The sequence below is a fragment of the Diadema setosum genome, chromosome 11 (assembly GCF_964275005.1).
Source record: "Diadema setosum chromosome 11, eeDiaSeto1, whole genome shotgun sequence".
NCBI lineage: Eukaryota > Metazoa > Echinodermata > Echinoidea > Diadematoida > Diadematidae > Diadema > Diadema setosum.
This window is the reverse complement of record NC_092695.1, coordinates 20,438,996-20,452,695: the sequence shown is the minus strand read 5'-3', so window position 1 is coordinate 20,452,695 and position 13,700 is coordinate 20,438,996. Positions and strand designations below refer to the sequence as shown.

Sequence of the window (13,700 nt, the reverse complement as noted above, 5' to 3'; positions counted from 1 at the left end):
CCGATATAAAAATGATGCAATTTCAGCCTTGGATTTGATTTATAAGAAATCAAATCATTTTTGTAACTTATAATTATTCATTCACCCGATTAGCTTCCTGCAGCTGCAGTATTGTGAACATCAACTGCACTTTTCTTGTGACTTAATCCTTTTAAAATACCAATCTATTTGGTTGTCTATGAATTAGACCTGGTTTTGATCTGTTCAAAAAGTATATAAGAGGAGACATGTTGGAGATATGCCATTTAGAAATAAACTGACATGCGTCTGCAGAAGAAAGAGAGTTTTATCACTGAATTATCTGCTGTTATCATAATAAATGATAGCCATGAATTAACGCCATCCATTCTTATCAGCCGGCTGCATCATTACTCTCGACCTGCATATATCAGCGGAATTTAATCATTTCTGAAGAACTGTCACGCTCTTTGACAGAAACAACCATCAAAGTGTACTTCCCGGTAATGTTAATGAAGGTCTGATCGATGAGAGCCCGGCTTAGTCATGATCCCCCGACATATGAGTTGACACGTTAAAATTTCGCAATTAAATATTACTCATTCAAAATATGCTTCTGCTTTGCGTGATAGAGCTCACACAGATACACACATTAAAGGTCCCTATATATTATGTATATATCTATACATATTATATTCATACACAATATCATGACGTATATTGGGAAAGTATGCATATATATATGAAGAGTTTGTTCGCAAAAACCGATAAGTCTATATTTGCCAAATGGAGATATTTGCGATTAAAGGTCAAAAAAAAAATAAAGAGAATAATAAGAACATTTTTACTTCTTTTGACCATAACTTCAAAAATGTACCTTATTATGTAGTGACCAATATATCATTTAAAAGGTATTATTTTGTACTTTATGGCAGAGACCTTACTTCAAAATCATAAAAAATGGACTTATCGGTTTTTGCGAACAAACTCTTCATATACATGCAGACTTTCCCAATGTGTGTGTGTGTGTGTGTGTGTGTGTATACAAACTTATTCATTATGTGGACGAAACATGACTAAAAACGGACAATTTACTGGAAATAAAATTGATGATACTCATGCATGTTAACTCTCGAATTGCATCAGCGAACGTTTACTGGTTAAATGACTTCACGAGGGCAAAAGGGCCTACTGCAACTGTCATTTTATAAATCATATTAATTTCAGATGAAAGGACTCCACCGTCAGATCTAAAATGCAGCATTAACCTCCTCTGACGTGATGGCTATAAATATAATGGGATGCCTAACGGCAAAGTGTTTGCACACTGAGACGAATGAACATTAATAGTCACGCGACGAAACGCTCAATTATTATTCACTTCAAAGCACACTCCTCGAACCCTCCCCCCCCCCCAAAAAAAAAAAAAAACAACAACAACAACAACCAACAAACAACAACACAAAAAAAAACATGTCGAGTCCTTGTATTCACCCAAACGTACTGGAAAGTCTTCTGTCTCGGTTGTCCAATTGAAATTGGCATCTCTATTCAAATTAGCTTAGTTGTTATAGAATGTAACGTTGTTTGGCAACGGGTGAACGCTCAAGAATTTTGTCGAGCACATTCCAGGGACTATATAGATTCTGTGAGTCGCTGACTCGCGATAAAAAAGTGATTTCTTTGTTGTTGTTTCTGTTTTGCTATACCTTTAACTGCATTGCAACAAAATTTCAAAAGTGATTTCCTAAATGTCTGCTCATTTATATACGTGCGCGCACACACACACGCGCGCGCACACACACACACACACACGTATCTAAATAAATCATCGACGACAGTTTGTTTGTTTGTTTGTTTGTTTGTTTCATTTTCCGTCCAAGAAATTGGCTGGATAGTCCATATTCAGCTGCAATAGCTGGTCTTCCATGGGGTCCAGTTGAATGTAAGGCGGCACCACTTCACCGGGTTAAACACCCTGCTCTTTGGGATGAATAAAATAATGGAGTGTGATCTGTTACGTGCATGAGTTGTGACTCTCTCACACACGGGACCTCCATTTATGTCCTATAAAATGTGACGGACAGTGTTTTGCCTCCTACTAGAAGGAATGGTATGATTACACACAACATTGCTCAGTGGGACCCGGGTATGGAACCGGGGACCAGGATCGTGAGGCAGACTTGCTACCAACTGAGCTAACTCACAGTTAACATATTTGTGTTATTAACGGTAACATTTGTGGATGATTGAGGAGATAAAGGAATGATGGTCTAGAAACATTTACGCTGGCTGTACGAAAGTACAATTTTCCTATTCAACTATGGCCATTGAAAAAAAAAAAAGTAGTCCTGTTCAATAATGCATTTTACAATAGACAGAATAGGCGGTATAGATTAATTTTACCATGGTGATCATCATAGTTAGAGCGTTTCGACAGGGAGGTTTTCGGTTGCTTCTGTGGTAACTGTGAAAACGTACTGAATTGGCCGAAGTGACTGCAAACGCATTCGAACACACACCCATATTACTGTGCATTTTATTCAATTAAAATCACGCAATCTAATCTAAAAAGCCAATCTCTCTGAATACTTAACATGAATTTTCATCTAATATTATCTCAGAAATATATCTTTAAGATAATGCGCTTTCAAAACGGTCGTTTTTAATTTCAATTTCAGTTTATTTCTGCAACCCATTTTCCCCTTTTTTGTTCCCTACCACACACACACACACACACACATGATATACTTATTTTGTTTTTGTTTTAGTAACGCGGGAAAAACTGTGGAAGGTGTGCCGATAGGTGCGCCGATGTTACAGAAGGCATATATGCTGCATGATTGTGTGCTTCTCGCTGTCTAAAGAGCATCTATCTCACAACTCCACTGCGTATTCATAGAATTGGTAGCGTGATTTCTCCACCATTATAAGATATACATCATTATACGCATTGTAACCACGGACCTATCTCTTACTTCCGTCACTTAAGATAGACTGCAACAGCATAAATAAAGAATGCGGACACAAAATAGGTTAATGGATTATACGCGCAAGGGCAATTCTCATTAATGCAACGGTTGTTCAAGATCAGCAGTCGATTCGTATTATGTTATAGCGTGTTATGTCATGGCATTGGACGAGTAAGCACTTAAGCTAGCACGTAGGTGATGAATTTGGTAGTACCCGATCCTCGTGGGTGTTTTTTTCCTCCATCATATGCTTCATTGACAGGTTACCAGCTAGCCGACGCCCTGTTCATAATCATGATTCGAGATAGATCACGATTTTCTAGTTGCATGATATACTCTGACAGGCAAATTGCCTTTCGGGAGATAGGAAATAAAATTCAGCCATCGATATCTAACAAAAAAACAAGAAATTAAATTGACCAGTCAGGATTGCACATATTTGCACTTCAGATTGATAGCGGTGTCTGACTGACAGCAATGATAAGCCATAGATAGCTTGACGTGAGTATATCCGGGCCGGGGTTTTATATCACATCGGTTATTAAACATTAAAAAGGAAAGGAAAAAAAAAGAAAGTGTTTCTGCTAAATATCAACCAATCACTCTTTGCATAATAAGCAAAACGTGGACGGCGTACCGTCTACTCTCTGTCGGCATATCTTGTCACTGCATACATTCTGTCTGTTCTGACGATCTTTTCTGTAGAATTTGGCGCCATAACCATGATAACGTCTGACTATTACACCAGTGCTTGCTCCCCCTCTGTCTATTCTACCCTTTTCCTCCTTTCAATGTTTGAATCGCAAACACGAACACACTTGAAGTCAGGCATTAATAAAAGCTGAAATCATGATTGACAGCATGAATCACATCATTCACAAGAACAAAACGTAGGGGCGGATCCAGGAATTCGGTAAAGGGGAGGTGCCTTTCAAAAGTTAAAAGGGGGCGCACATTTTTTCCTTTTTTTCCCCTTTTAATTCTTGTGCTTAAAAAAATGAATAAAGAGGGGGCGCGCGCCCAATGCGCCCCCTCTGGATCCGCCACTGAAACGTAACAACCAAAGCTTACACAAGATAACTGCCGGTTGCATTGTCTTTTTTTTTTTTTGCCTGTATGTCTATGTCAAAGGTTTCTTGTGGTGTGCACCCATGAAAAACGTATTTGGTGACGTTATTGCAGCTGACGTCCTTTACTTTGAACGTATGCTTTCCACGGCGCCGCTGGACGTACACGCGTCGCCAAATGAAACTCGCATCCTAGTGGACTGAGAAGCATAAACTTGATATCACAAGTTGTCAGGTCAAACTTACATGTACCTGGTCATGGAGGCAAGTGCATTGTCTTGGACGTTTGTTCTTCTGTTTGCTTTCAGCCTTCATTCTGCTGCTCAAGGCGGTAAGATCATCTGATACGGGCAAACTCTTATACGAATAATTGTGAAATCGATCCGATGTTGGCATACTGTTAACCTGGTGAAATATTTCTTCTATTCGCATTGATACAAGACAAGTGCTACTTCGTTCTGATGAGATTTTAAAAACGCGATGTCATTTTTATGATCTTGCACACTTGGCAGGCTGATTTCAGGCCGTCATCATCAGATCTAACAAAAGCAATTAGCACTTCAGAAAGATATTATTTCAGATGGTTGTTTGATAGATTTTGAAAAAAAAAATGATTCTAGGGCTTTTAATCAAACAGACATTGCAAGTTCTGAAAAATATTACAGGAAACAGTCCGATTGATGCAGTAGACATATTTGTTACAGAATATTGATATAACAAGGTTTGATCTGGCGATAACGGGAGCAGTCAGTTGTTTTACAGGGATTATAATGTAGAGCTTCAGTGTGCTCAAATAGATTCTTGCTCTTATTTTGTAATACCCTGGTGGAAAATGCAACATTACCTTTTGTTCAAGATGAATAATACAATTTGTTTGCCTCACAAACATGTCATTTCTTTTCATTTCTTGAACAGAGAGTGAATCGCATCAGCATTTCTCTTCGCCACAAAAGAAGCTGCTGGACAGTCTTCTCGAGAACTATGGCGAGCCCTCCCTTCGCCCAGTCAGAAACCAATCCGACGTAGTCGAAATCGACCTCAGACTCAACTTCAAGCGCATGGTGTCATTCGTGAGTCAGTTTTTCTCATACCATCAGTCTGTAAAAGATTTTCTACCTATACCCATCTTCAGCCGCGTATTTCAACGTACATGTACTTATAAAGTGCATATCGCCGAGTTATCATCCATCGAAATGTTTTTAGGCCCATGAAGCAATTCAGCAACGACGACAGCTTTGCCTGATTTTGAGGCAAACTTTTCTTAAAACTTCAAGTCTCCAGAAATAGATGTTCTCCAGACTTCATGCGGTTATCGGAGGGTAACAGTAATAATTCGTCTCATATAGATTCGTTATAGATTCATTGTATTTTGCAGCTCAAAGCATGTAGTTCATAAAAAATAAACTGTGCTTACGAAGATTGTCCTCTGCGTTCCAGTTATTTTCTGTAAACAATGTTGCTGTGAAATGTTCGCTCTTTTAGAGTAGGCCTATACATTCCATGTAACATTACACATTTTCTTGTGTGGGCGTATGCATTTAATGACATAATGTATTTTAACTTTGTACATAATTATGTCAACACTTGGCTAGCTTTTCATTGCATCATTGTATCTAAATGCAAACAGAAATAAAGAGCTTAGCGTCATTGGGGAATTTTCTTTGAAACTAAGATAACATGGAAATAATTTCATCAATCATTAAAGCAATGTGACTGTCAGTCAAGATACTATTGATTTCGGCGTAGCTTGACTCTTTATGTTACCCACACATCCACAATTTAAGTTGAAACAAATGCTCTGAATCGACAAATTTCTCGAAACTCCATTGTTATGTCATGTTATATGACATTATAACTATGAACACTGATTTTAGCAGAAACAGAACATCTATTTCACCTGTGATTACCAGTGATGATTAATGAGCAAGTAATCTTACGATGATAACCTAAATCAACTTCAAATGTAGGAAACATGCGCGTCATCTAGGTATTTCAGGAATGCATGTTCATTTTGATTTTGCCAACTTTTTGGAAATGTATATGAACGACAATGATAAGAACTAACATGCAAATAAACATGATGGTCTATAAAGGCATAAGACTTTAAAGCATGTTATGGAAAAAAAGAAAAGAAAGTGAGGGTAAGGCTCTCAATATCTAAACTAAGCAATCTGGAATAATCTTGCAAAGTATGATATAAGTTGAAATGATATTTATTCATAATTCAGTTTAAGAAATAAGATATATCTTTCGTTCTATACTACAGTAAAACCCCGTTATAGTGAGTTCGCTTATAACGAGGAACCGCTTTTAACGAGGTAATCACGTCGGTCCCATTTTCTTTGAGTGTATACCTATGGTAAAACGGATCGGTTACAACGAGTTTGGTTATAATGAGATTCCGGTTATAACGAGGACATCTTCGGTGCGTCATGATAAAGAAACACATGAGCAATTTGATCGGATACAACGAGGTTCCATTTCTTGACCTGCCGCTTTCAAACACGCGACAGACGAAACATTGAAAACCGAATTCACGCTATCCTTCTGTTTTCTTTCTCGTTCTGCAGAGTCATTCTGACCACATAGCGCGCGCGTGTATCACGATTTTATATGTGCATAAACACGTGAGCTTTATTGTACCGATCCTCATGCCGTCTCTCTATCAATGAATGATCTGGGGCGGGAAGAGGAAACAAATGTGCTAGGGTCAGTCGTCCCGCCGTTATCCCTCTTTTATCCTCCATTATCAGTGACAAATGTCGAGTACCGTTCTTTGCATGTTTTCTTATAAACCATGCGATAAGACACACGGATACCGCCCGATGTTCTTCAGTCTTTGAACATAATTATTTGATTTTTTTTTCGAGATACGCGTAGGCGGCCTACTTGATACTAGCTCAAACCAGTCCGTAACGTGAAAAAAAAAAAAACAAACAAACAAACTACTCATTCAAAAATGTTTCATTCAGTGAAACAAACTGGTGACAGAACATGGAGAAACATGTTTTTGGAATGCATGTGCAGCTTATCATAATCCTTTCCATATCAGTTCCGACTTCCAGTTGTTTTGCTGGTTGGGAAACATTGATGTGTACACTACGTAAGGGATTACAGGAGAAATAATTAATGAAATCATCGTGATGTTCATTATAATTTCACACTGTATTTTACAAATGAATAATTTCATTCTTTCAGAATGGTCCGTTATAATGAGGAAGAGACAGGCGTAAAAAGGATCACGAATTCAACCACGTCGTGTACCTTTCAAGAACGCATGTACAAAATGCGAAGAGATTTTGGGGAGAAAAATACAAAACGCATTTTCAACCCCTGCTGATGCAAACATCATGGAATACAGCCTAAATAATTAATGTAATCATCGCGATCCCGCTGGGCGCACACAGGGTGAAATAAGCTGAATAATGCATGTTACTCTGCTTGCACCCATGTTCAGAAAAAAAAGTAACAAACGTTTTTAATACAATGTCATTTTGTTTATTAAAATTTTATACTGTGTTTCACAAACGATATTTTTGTTCTTTTAGAATGGTTCAATACTCGAGGAAGAGATAGGTCTAGAAAGGATTACAAATTCAACCCTGCCGTGCACTTTTCAAGAACGCATGCACAACACTCGCGAAGAGATTTTTCGGAAGAAAACAAAGAACGCGTTTTTCAACCCCCCTTTTTTTTATTCTTTTGATATCAACTCACAAATGATTCCTTTTTATTCTTTCTCAATAATAATGATCCATTAACTTGTGTAATAACAACGCAAATACTGCTCATAAGTTTGATTGATTGGTATGTGATTCCATGCTTATGTTTTTCTTTGTTTCTAGTGCGTACGATTATAACGAGGAACTGCTTAACGAGACAATATCGGCGGTCTCACGGACCTCGTTATAACGGGGTTTCACTGTATATGTCAAGGTGTAGGTCTATTTATCATTTTCTTTCTTTTTTTCTTTTTGATTTCACGTCCCAATGTGACAAGGCACAGAATGATCAACAGCTGACGGTCATTGCAAATCTGGAATTGGTGAGTAGCTCATCATTTACTTTTGTGTATTGTAGAGTGATTATACCTGCTAAAGTTACTTTATATTTAAAAAGCTTGCTTCTTATCTACTTGACATAACGCAAACAGGATATCTATTTGTTGTTCTTGTTGTTGTTGTTGTTTATCTGCTGCAGTCAACATTTAGCTATTAGACTTTGGATGCAACAGAATATAACTGAATCAAATTCTCATCTATATAGAGTATGATACTGTGCAAAATTTAGCTTTAAAGTAGAAGTTTAGCGTGCAGCATGTCACAAAATTTTGAAATAATATATCATTTCTTTTTTATTGTTTCAAAAAATGTTTGAAAACAACATGAAAAATGATATTTTGTCCAACATTCCTTTCATTTTGTCTGAATTTCCACAGATATACATATGAAAAATGCTGATTTCAAAAGTATCAGTTTCATTTTATGTTTTAATCATGTATTAAAAATCTGAAATACCTTGTAATATGGAGCAGTTCTTTGTGGGCATTCTTATAAATACATTTCTCAGTATCATTTCATCGGTTATACGGAGCAATTTCCCATCGAAACCTTAGATGAATGCATATTGTCATTGCTGTTTTATTCTTTGCAGAATTGGAAAGACGAATATCTGTCTTGGGAACCAGCGCTTCATGGTGACGTCGTCATTCTCCACGTTCCCATAAAGAAGATTTGGAAATTAGACTTGACACTGTATTCGTCGTGAGTATCAAATGTTAATTAGGCAATGTATATTTAAGTGGTTATGCACATAAGTAGCAGTCATTACACTGAATTTAGAAGTAAGCAGGTGCTGAAATTAAGAGCCTTAAAAAGGTATTTACAAAGCACTTACGGAATATATCTCCCTACCGTTTTCTCATGTACGAATAGACTACCTCCATTGCGCCCTTTCCAAATTGAACCTTTGTTTGAAATTAATTCCCTAGGATAGACGAGACGGTTGTGAATATGGACCACCAGATCGCATCTGTCAAGCCGAACGGGATGGTCACGTGGTTCTCTAGCTCCACCTTCGTGTCGTCGTGTCTTGTTCGCGTGCGCTACTTTCCGTTCGACAAACAGTACTGCCGCCTCATCATCGCTTCATGGGCATTCGACAACTCTTCGGTACGAGTATGTTGTCTAGTCCTTGTTCATGTTTTTGTTGGTTTTTTTTTTTGAACAGCAAATGCATGCACCCATACACTGAATCATTGATTAAAATACTAAATGGCATTTTGTCATTCTTTTGTTACCTACTAAAACAAAAGGCGTTCGGAAATATAATAGAGAGACATTGGCCCTATTGAAGAAAGCCTTTTCATGTGAGCATGCACGCGAATAATGATTATGCATGTGAGTGTGTGTGTGTGTGTGTGTGTGTTCGTGGATTACTTTGACATCTAAGAATGACTGTAAACTAATTGCAATTGGTTTTGGGTATTGGCTGGGAGTGTAATCACTGTCAATGCACAAAGAGCATGCATTGACATGGATTACAGCATAAATCATTTTCGTCTTTAAATTATTATTGTATTTTTTGATAGCCCCAGGTGCAAAATGCACTCCGTCTCCATCGCCGAAATGTAGTGATTCCTATGAAAGCACGGATACAGCTGTGAATTTATGTTCATCTGTATCTTGCAACAGCATAGGCCTGTTGTTTAGTTTTTAGTTTGAATAGAATACAACTCTGTTGGAATCCGAAGGCACATATCTCATTTTATTTCTCTCCCTCTCTCATATTATTCTTTGTAAACAATGAGCGATATAGAAAATATCATATATCGTTTATAATCACATAATTTAATCAACAATAATATTATTCTCAAGTAGGAATCATCGTATTTTTCTAGCATTCGACTTAAATTCAAATTTTCATACATTAATCACCTGGCAGTATTTATTCTGTTTTGCATCCAATTATTGTTATTCTGTGTTGTCATACATGATGCATTTTTTACAGCGAGATATATGAAAATGAATTGAAATGAAATGAAAAATGAACTTCTCTCTTCTTCATTTTTTTTTTTTTTTTGTGTGTGTGTCTTACCACACTTGTTACAGATTCGTCTGAAAGCATCCGGATATGGCGGTCTGACCGCTGGGTTCATAGAGAACGGGGTGTGGGACCTCACGAGCGCTGAGCAAGAAATGCAGAGGATCAAATGGGACTGCTGCGAGCATGGCTATGAAGAGATTCACTACCTCCTCATCTTTTCAGTAAGACACGAGATATTCCTCTTTTGGTTAATCAAAGAGAACTATAATATTATCCCTGTGATTTCAGCGATCAAAGCAAAAAACAAAAACAAAACAAAACAAAACAAACATACAAACATACAAACAAACATACAAACAAATGAACAAACAAACAGCCCCCAAAACGTGCAAAACAAGATGTTATTCAGTTTTCCAGCCGCGTATCCTCTTTTTCTAACGTCATAACATGGGGCATGGGGCACTAAGACGTGATCATCGAAAGCAATCTTCTTCACCAAATATTATCGACTTATAGTATAAGTAACATAGATATCCTCTCAAGTAAGAAACACTGAATAAATTTCACTGTTTATAGTTGAGTAGAATATATTGTGCTATTGAATTTTTCTTAACAATAGGAAGAATCGACGCTGTATGACCAAAAAGAAAACACCCCCCCAAAAAAAAAAGAAAAAAGAAAAAAAAAAGCGAGTGATAAAGGACATCAATTACTTTATTCAACCTTTGAAGGAAAATACTGAATAATAATAATAATAATGATAATAATAATAATAATAATAATAATGATAATAATGATAATAATAATAATAATAATAATAATAATAATGCTACTAATGATAATAATAATAATAATAATAATGCTACTAATGATAATAATAATAATAATAATAATAATGATAATAATGATAATAATAATAATACTATTGATAATGATAATAGAAATAATAATGATAATAATGGTAATAATGATTATAAAAAAATACATTTTTTTCGTGACAGCGCCAGTCCCGCTATTACGTCATCACAGTGATCGTGCCCAGCGCCACCCTGTCAATGGTTTCACTCCTCGTCTTCTTTATGCCCCCCTACTCGGAGGAAAAAGTCTCCCTGGCTTCCAGTAATCTCCTAGCAATGCTCCTCTTCCAGGAGCTGGTGTCCACGTCCATGCCGCCCATAGGAACGGATTTTCCTCTGATAGGTGAATAAAGCACTAATTAAGTGACCTCATCAATATCCATCTGGATGCAAATGAGGAAGGGTTAATTGTTTGGGGGGGGGGGACCTGTGAAATTGGTCTCATTTCATATTTTTTTCTCTCCTTGTGAGGCTTGTTGACCTTATTTTTTTTTTGTTCGTATGTTTCTTCGCCTTTTGTGTGCTTTTATTGCCGATTTGCACATGAAAATCCACATCATTGTACAAACTGTCAAAAGTCCCTGATACAGAAAGGGTGAAAGTAATAGTGAACCAAGTTATACCCATGTCTGTGTCGTTCCTTTTTCAATATTGGATGCAAGCAATCAGGTTTAAATGTCTTGCCCATCAGTGGATCTGTAATTGATCTGTCTGATGTATCAACACGTATGCGGGCAACTCTTATGATAGCATAGGTCATTATGCCTTACCTCGCTCTATCTTCCACAAGCATGTGCAATAGCTCAAGAAAAGTAATCTTACGTGACCGAAAAACTGAAAACGGAAGTATATGAAATGTCAAAGTGTGTTATTATTGCTGTTTTAAATATAAAGCGAATGGCAACGTTCACTGGAGAATGAAATTATCCACTGCTTTTCACAGGGAGTTTCTTCGTAGCCTCGATCGTCATCAACACCATTTCCATATTCACATCCATCCTGACCATGTACATCCACAAGAAGCACAGCAAACCCGTACCTATGTGGCTGAGGAGGCTCGCTCTGCTTCAAACCGGCTCGAAGCAGTTTGAACCATCCGCCACCGGAAACTGGGTTGTGCGACGCTTGTCCGGTCTCAACTGGGCGGGGTCGATATCGGACGCTGTAACCACTCAACAGACAAAAGCGCAGAGGAAGGGTTCAAATCTCCTCTCGTATATTTACCACGAACCGACCCCACCCATAGGCAAAATAGACGAGAAAGAAGAGGCGAAGCTCGGAGAAACGGCAGTTACGGACAGAGCAGCGGTCAAAAACAGAAAGGGGCACGACAAAACAGAATACAGCAAGGATTGGCAGGCAGTGGCTCTGAAATTGAATCGTCTGGTGGCGTTCCTGCTTACTGCAGGGATGGTTGTCACAGCGTCTATCATTGTGTTTCTCTACATTAATCAAAGGGAAGAGGACTTTCCTGCTCGCACCTAGGTATCACGCACCGTTTGTGATTGCGTCCTCATTACGCAGATGACAAGCCAGCTTGGGCTGCAGCCCAATACACGCTATTTTAACTCTCTCTTATCTCTATCAAAAACACGAAAAGTCCCCCCAAAATCCTGAGAAAATGGTAAAAACACAAAACAAAACAAAACAACAAAACAAAATACCCCCTAGAAATGACTTTTGAAGGCTGAATTCCACAAAGATTTTCTCATGAAGGTGTGTGTGTGTGTGTGGGGGGGGGGGAGGGGGGGGGGATATCTGAATATGTAGGCCTAATCCGTATTTTCGAAGATGATACCCAATACTTTGAATTTGTAACTTTTCTGCGAATACGAGTGAGAAGAAGAAAAAGAAGAAGAAGAAGAAGAAGAAGAAAAAAAAAAAAAAGGTCAGATCCATCCTGATCGAGTTATCCAGTGAATTTGATACCTTGGAGTGAAGCCAGTCGTACCTATACCTACCCATGTCTTTCAAAAGAGAATAGTGCATGTATTTAAAGCTTTCTATGCTTTAAATGAATGAACCTAGTATCCTTTAAATATTGTTGAAAAATTCTTAAATTAGTTAATGTACATCGAATTTTTCAGTATGCCTTCGAGCACTGCAAGGAAGAATGTTTTCGTCGTACAAGTACAATTATGGGTCTAGGGCAATTACTAGTACCCACGATTATAGTACATGCAGCATTATCACAGCAGGCCTGTTCTTTTGGGTGCACGTCACGAGACCGACACCCACGAGTCATATAGCCCACGAGTCATACATCTCACAAGTCATAGAGCCCGTGAGTTATACAGCTCACGTGTTATACAGTCCATTAGATCGACACTAAGCTAACAAGGCCCACGAAACCGACACATTAAGCCCCGTGTTGTATCTGTCGAACTCGTGGGCTGTTTTTACCTAGTGTCGAACTCGAGGGCTTTATTTGCCTACAATGTCGAACCCATGTTATGGGCTGTATGACTCGTGAACTGTATGACTCATGGACCTGTTTTCAATATCGAACTCGTGGGCTGTACGACTCGTGGGTGTCGGTCTAGTGGGATGACCCCGTTCTTTTGATGTCACTACGGTAGATTACGGAAAATGAATTTAAAGCGTAATTGCAAAACGAATTAACTTCATTCGACTTGTAAATATGAAATATTTACGAATAAATTTGCCAAGAAACAAGCAATATCATAAGAAAATATGGGATATTCTATAATCATAACTTCAAGAATGTTTAATGTTATGGGACAAGTTAGTGAGGTATTATCAGAAATGTTTTATTTTGCTCTATCTGATTATGGACTTAC

General features: G+C 37.8%; 1 protein-coding gene across 1 annotated transcript; it reads left to right on the top strand.

Moving 5' to 3' along the window:
• Positions 1 to 9,009: 9,009 nt before the first annotated feature.
• LOC140235341 (neuronal acetylcholine receptor subunit alpha-10-like) lies at positions 9,010 to 12,384 on the top strand. Its single transcript, XM_072315369.1, has 4 exons — positions 9,010 to 9,168; positions 10,108 to 10,263; positions 11,044 to 11,242; positions 11,843 to 12,384. Exons 1-4 carry the CDS (start codon positions 9,010 to 9,012, stop codon positions 12,382 to 12,384), a joined length of 1,056 nt encoding a protein of 351 aa, XP_072171470.1.
• Positions 12,385 to 13,700: the final 1,316 nt, after the last annotated feature.

Coding starts and splice junctions, on each gene's coding strand:
- LOC140235341 (XM_072315369.1), top strand. CDS start 9,010: ATGGACCACCAGATCGCATCTGTCAAGCCGAACGGGATGGTCACGTGG. Junction 10,264..11,043: donor ACTACCTCCTCATCTTTTCA/GTAAGACACGAG, acceptor TTTTCGTGACAG/CGCCAGTCCCGCTATTACGT. Junction 11,243..11,842: donor AACGGATTTTCCTCTGATAG/GTGAATAAAGCA, acceptor TGCTTTTCACAG/GGAGTTTCTTCGTAGCCTCG.